Source organism: Mustela erminea, chromosome 7 (assembly GCF_009829155.1).
Source record: "Mustela erminea isolate mMusErm1 chromosome 7, mMusErm1.Pri, whole genome shotgun sequence".
Classification (NCBI taxonomy): domain Eukaryota; kingdom Metazoa; phylum Chordata; class Mammalia; order Carnivora; family Mustelidae; genus Mustela; species Mustela erminea.
The window spans coordinates 53,302,966-53,309,363 of record NC_045620.1 but is presented as its reverse complement, the minus strand read 5'-3'; the positions used below and the strand labels follow the sequence as shown (position 1 = coordinate 53,309,363).

Genomic DNA, 6,398 nt, shown 5'->3' with positions numbered 1-6,398 from the left:
GAGATTCCTTAAGAATGTAAAAATATGGGGTGCCTGGGTGGCTCAGTGGGTTAAAAGCCTCTGCCTGTGGCTCAGGTCATGATCCCAGGGTCCTGGGATCGAGTTCCACATCAGGCTCTCTGCTTGGCAGGGGGCCTGCTTCTCTCTCTCTCTCTCTCTCTCTCTCTGCCTGCCTCTCTGCCTACTTGCGATCTGTCAAATAAATAAAATCTTTAAAAAAAAAAAAAAAGAATTGCAATTGCACTACTGGGTATTTACCCCGAAGATACAGATGTAGTGAAAAGAAGGGCCATCTGTACCCCAGTGTTCATAGCAGCAATGGCCACAGTCGCCAAACTGTGGAAAGAACCAAGATGCCCTTCAATGGACGAATGGATAAGGAAGATGTGGTCCATATACACTATGGAGTATTATGCCTCCATCAGAGAGGATGAATACCCATCTTTTATATCAAAATGGATGGGACTGGAAGAGGTTATGCTGAGTGAAATAAGTCAAACAGAGAAAGTTAATTACCATATGGTTTCGCTTATTTATGGAGCATAAGAAATAACATGGAAGACATGGGGAGATGGAGAGGAGAAGGGAGTTGGGGGAAATTGGAAGGGGAGGTGAACCATGAGAGACTGTGGACTCTGAAAAACAATCTGACAGGTTTGGAGGGGCAGGGGTGGGAGGTTGGGTGAGCCTGGTGGTATTATGGAGGACACTTGCTGCATGGAGCACTGGGTATGGTGCATAAACAATGAATTCTGGAACACTGAAAAGGAATTAATAAATAAAAATTTTAAAAAAACATGGATGGACCTCGAGGGCATGATCCTAATAAACCTTACAGAGAAAGACACATTAAGAAAGAAAGCAAGCAAGCAAGCAAGCAAGCAGGCTCCATACCCAGCGTGGAGCCCAATGTGGGGCTTGAACTCACAATGCTGAGATCAAGACCTGAGCTGAGATCAGAGTCAGACACAACCTGCTGAGCCACCCACGTGCCCCTAATGGGAGCAGTTACTTTTTAAGAAGCTACAGACCTGGGCTGCCTGGGTGGCTCAGTGGGTTAAGCCTCTGCCTTCAGCTTAGGTCATGATCTCGGGGTCCTGGGATTGAGTCCCGCATCGAGCTCTTTGCTAGGCAGGGAGCCTGCTCCTTCCTCTCTCTCTCTCTACTTGTAATCACTCTGTGTCAAATAAATAAAATCTTAAAAAAAAAAAAAAGAAGAAGAAGAAGCTACAGACCTTAATGGAAAAGCTGTTCAAGGAAAGGCAGTCCGTTGCTACTAGCTCCTAAGTACCAGTGTTCATTCACAATTGCAAGGGCTAAGCCTTCCTAGTTGGCCCTAACTCTCACTGTGTGAGTTCCTTTGTTGATTCAGCATAGGGTTCAGAGCATGTAAGGTTCAGGAAATTTCTCTGCAAGAGTCAACTGGCCAGGGTCTATTGCTCCTGGGAGGAATGGGGGGACCTCATAGGAAGGAGATGTGGGATAGAAGTTTGGGCTCTATCCCACCCATCTTTTCTTTCTTTAGAACCTTAGCCTCCCTTCTCCTTCTCAGCTGCCAATTATGACGTTCCTTGGTTATAAAAGAGAAAGAAAAAAAGAATGAGATCTGGCAAAACTCTAAACAAAGAGACAGAGCCATGAATCTGTCTCAACATCCATATAGTCATGCTGATTGATTAAATAGTTTAAAAATATTAGCATCATATATGGTAACTGCGATCATAAAACTAACTCCTACTGATGTGATTTCTACTGAAGAATTCTATTTGGCCTTACTGTGTGCCAAGCACACATTAAAATAGTCCCAACTGGAAGTAGAGGAAACCAGAAAAAATGGAAGGTCTCCTCCCTGCTTCACCTTAACACAGCATTTTTTTTAATAGCGTATTTGAAGAGATAAGGGAATTTTTACTAAATTTCCAGCACTAATCTGATCTAGCAGAAGAATACCATGGAAATGACTTAGTTGAAGGTGCAGATAAATTATTAAGAGACTTTATTTTTCATTTTATATATCTTTCTGTAGTGTTTGAATTCTTTCCCAAATACATGTATTACCTTTTCTCTTCTAGTCAATACAGTTATCTGGTAGACTGAAGTTTCTGACTTATTTTTTGTATTTATCTGCATATACATAAGCTTAATACATATACATAAACATAAATTTAATACATATACATACAATATGTATATACATATACAAAAGATGTGACTACACACCTATTGGAACAGCTAAAATTAAAGATAATGGTAGCACCAAATGCTGGTGAAGATGTGAAGAAACTATCTCTCATACATTGCTGGTGGCAATGTAAAATGCTATAACCACTCTAAGAATATCGTTTGGCAGTTTCTTAAATAAACTACACATGTATTTATCATATAACTCAGATATTTCACTCTTGGACATTTATCTCAGAGATAAGAAAACTTACATTTACATAGGAACTGATACACAGCTTTATTCACAAGGGCCCCAAACTAGAAACTACTTAAATGACTTTCAGTGGGTAAATGGTCAAACAAACCATGGTATGTCCGTACCATGGAATATTACTCAGCAATAAAAAAGGAATACACTGTTGATATATATTAACAATTTGGATGGATTTTGAGGGCATTATGCTGCATACCAAAAGCCAGCCTTTAGAAGATCACATATGGGGTGCCTGGGTGGCTCAGATGTATAAGCGTCTGCCTTCAGCTCAGGTCATGATCCCAGGGGCCTAGGATTAAGCCCCACATCAAGCTCCCTGCTCAGTACAGAGCAAGCTTGTCCCTTTCCCTCCGCTTGTGCTCTCTGCCTCACTCACTCTCTGTCCAAGTAATAAAAAATAAATAAAATAAAAAAAGATCACATGCTATAAGATTCCATGTAGCTGGCTTAGTCAGTTTGGACTGCTGTGACAAAAATACCATAGACTCTATGGCTTAAACAAATAGTTATTTCTTCCTTTTTTTTTTATTTTTAAAGATTTTATTTATATATTTGACAGAGAGAGATCACAAGTAGGCAGAGAGGCAGGCAAGAGAGAGAGAGAGGAGGAAGCAGGCTCCCTGCTGAGCAGAGAGCCAGATGCGGGACTTGATCCCAGGACCCTGAGATCATGACCCAAGCCAAAGGCAGCGGCTTAACCCACTGAGCCACCCAGGCGCCCCAACAAATAGTTATTTCTAAAGGCTCTGGAGGCTAGGCAGTTCAAGATCAAGTGTCTGGTAAGGATCCACATTTTGACTTGCAGACAGCTCCCTTTGGCTATATCCTCACATGACTGACTGACAGAATGATCTGTGTGTCTTCCTCTTCTTATAAGGATGTTAATCCCATAGTGAGGGGATTATAATCCCACTCTCATGATCTAATCCAACCTTAATTACTTCCCCAAAGTCCCACCTCCTAATACCATCACATTTGGGATTAGGCTTTCAGACATGGCAATTTTGGAGGGACATAGACATTCGGTCCATAGCAGTAACATTCTCTAAATTACAATTCCATAGATCAAAAATGATTACAGGTTGCAATCTGTGGGTTGCCCGTCAGCCCCTACCCCCAGGCGCACATCCATGCCCAATCTCTCGCTTGCTCTCTTTAAAATGAATAAATCTTCAAACTACTCTCTTATATTTTATCCACAAAGTTCTACAGTGTTTGCTTCTTAAGTGTTTCGGGTTTGTTTCGTGTGTGTGTGTGTTTGATTAAAGTGTAGTTGACACTGTTACATTAGTTTCAGGTATACAACGTAGTGATTTGACAACTCTATGATCTATGCTATATGCTCACTACAAACATGGCTACCATTTGTCACCATACCATGCTATTATAATACCATTGCCTGTGTTCCCTGTGCTACACCTTATATCCCTCTGACTTGTTTTTGGAGAAAGATTCTCAGCACCTGTATTGCCTGTGGCCTTCATCATCATTACCGTCTTCATCTGTGGCACTGCTACAAGATGACAACAGTGTGGACTGACCACAGCAGGAATGCCAGTGGCATCCTTAGCCATAATAAAGACCACCATTAGCTGGGGGTTTCTAACTAGACTCCAACTCTTTCCTATTTCCTCTTGTATCCATTTGTTGAACACATCATCCAATTCTTGCTATGTGCCAGCTGCTAGGATCAATAAAAGTCAAAAGTAGCTCCAGATCTCAGGGACTCCCAGACCCTTGGGGGAAGGCAGCTATGGGCATAGCTGGCAAGCATGCCCTGGGCATTAGGATATCCCCCAGAGTGTGCCGGCTGCATTGGCCTCAGCAGGGAGCTTGTTAGAAACAGAATATCTGGGGGTGCTTTACAAGAAGCACAGGGCTCTTGTGGATGATGCTTGGTGACAGATTCCCCAGGGCATGTGGATGTTTGTTTCTCTTGGACTCTGCCAAGCAGACCCCTAGTCCTGTGGCAATGTTTACAGACAGTCGACTGAGAAGGTTGCTTCTGCAAAGACTGTGTCACTGCTTTGGGGAGTGTTTTCTAGAGCTCCCAGAAATGCCTCCATAAATCAGGACTGGCACACGAAGTGACTGCTTTGCTGCTAGAGCTCTTAACATGAAGGGCCAGGAGCCACCCTGGCAAACGCAGGGCTGACGTGTGTGGGAATAGTGGGAGTGACCCTGGCAGGGAAGCGGGGGAGGCCTGGATATTGTTTCTCCGTCCCCTGTCCTGCTACTCTCTGCCCTGGGCTCAGAGCTATCAAGTACCCGCGGATGGCGTTCCCGGGTAGGGCGCGCCCCCATGTTATCCCAGAAAATGAAGAAATCCCTCAGGCAGCCCTTAACAGTGTCCACCAGGCTAATGGCAATGAAGACGAGAGGGCTGTGTCCAAACTGCAGCGCAGGCACAGTGACGTAAAGGTCTACAAGGAGTTTTGTGACTTTTATGCGAAATTGTAAGTGTCTCCTCTTCTGGAAGAGGCGCTCCTGTTTTCCAGATCTAGGCTTCTTGGGCTTTGAGTTCATTGCCCATTGATGGTTTTATTTTCTCAACTTTAAGGAGGGGCATTCCAGGGTGATTGGGGTGGGGAGACATATTCCAGCAGGCAGGAATATATAAGATGAAATGCAGAAGTGAAAGAAAATGCTACCTTTAAAGTAATAGTAGTAATGTCTTTGTGTCAGTAAGTTCTTGATAATAGTATATTTTCATTACATAGTCCAAAAGGGAGGTTTAGAGTTTTTGCTGTGAGGATTTATAATAGAAAAGTTGTATGCTCTAAACTTCCCACAGATGAGGGGTCAGTTGAAGGAGCAGTAAAAACTGAATTACAGACTGTTGATAAAGATAAACATTTCTGTTAGGTTTAACAGTCAGCAGTTTGACGTAGGCTGACTGGGTTCCTTAATACTGTCTTGAGGGGACTGAATGAATAAATAAGAAATAAGAATGCTGTGTAACTAGCAAATATACATGTATTTATATATACATATATATGCCACTAACTCTAAAATGTCTAATTCATGTTATTAAATGGGTTTTAGCAAACAACTAAAAAAAGTAGTGCAGAGCAGTGTTTAGACCAACTCATGTAAGATTGTTGACCTCCTGCAAAGTTATAAGCTTGGAATTATTACAGACAGTCTACTGGGAAGGTTGCTTCTGCAAAGACTGTGTCACTGCTTTGGGGAGTGCTTTCTAGAGCTCAGTTTGTCAGTTAAGAGTTAAGGAGAATATAACTGACCTGATTCTCTATTTCCATTAATCCACTCTGTGTGGTATTATAACAGATGTCATTTGTTTTCACAACTTATAAAAAGTTCTGTTTATGTGTAATTGGGTAATTAAAATTATATTGTAACCAGAGTGCTTTGTGGACTCTCAAGATGCTTTTTGGATTTACACATGTTTTCATTTCATGCCAAAAAGTTTGTTTCACAGACTTTGACCAATGAAGCACTTGAAAAACAAAAAGCTCAGTGATACCAAGTTTTCTGTGTGCAGTTGATTTGTGGAAGAGGATCAGGTAAATTAGTTATAACTAGCCAAATGTGAAGATGCTGTACTAAAGGCTTTTACATACATATTTCCCAACATATGTATGCTTTGTCATCAACACCACTTCTTAGCAAAAATCCTTTTTTGAAAAATTAGCCAACTAATTTTAACTAGCTGGGTGACAGTTATAACTATCATATATGACTTTTAAAATGTAATTTCTATCATAGGTAGTGTTAAATATAAAAAACAACTGAAAAAAAAAACGCAGGTCACAGTAGGTTCTTAAGTCGTAACCAAGTACCTCTCTGGTGGAGGATGATGGTAGCGGGGGTGGAGGGGGAGACTGGCATGTAGGGGTGAAGGGGAACTCTGCGCCTTCCTCTGTTTCACTGTGAACCTGAACCTACTCTAAAAAATAGTCCATTGAAAAAATTCACAGTGCCAGAGGGTCAAAGACAA

General features: G+C 41.7%; 1 protein-coding gene across 6 annotated transcripts in view; it reads left to right on the top strand.

The window, feature by feature from the left end:
* The window catches only part of LIMS1 (LIM zinc finger domain containing 1), a 141,604-nt gene that overhangs the window by 108,112 nt on the left and 27,094 nt on the right, over window positions 1–6,398 (top strand). Inside the window, exon 1 of one of the 6 annotated variants that reach the window (XM_032351650.1) lies at window positions 4,613–4,893. The exons of 4 other annotated variants lie outside the window; for them this stretch is intronic. In XM_032351650.1, coding sequence (XP_032207541.1) covers window positions 4,712–4,893 — 182 coding nt within the window. In that variant the 5' untranslated portion in view covers window positions 4,613–4,711. Of the gene's footprint in view, window positions 1–4,612; window positions 4,894–6,398 lie in introns of those variants that run through there. One more of the 6 variants, XM_032351645.1, reaches the window with a different exon arrangement.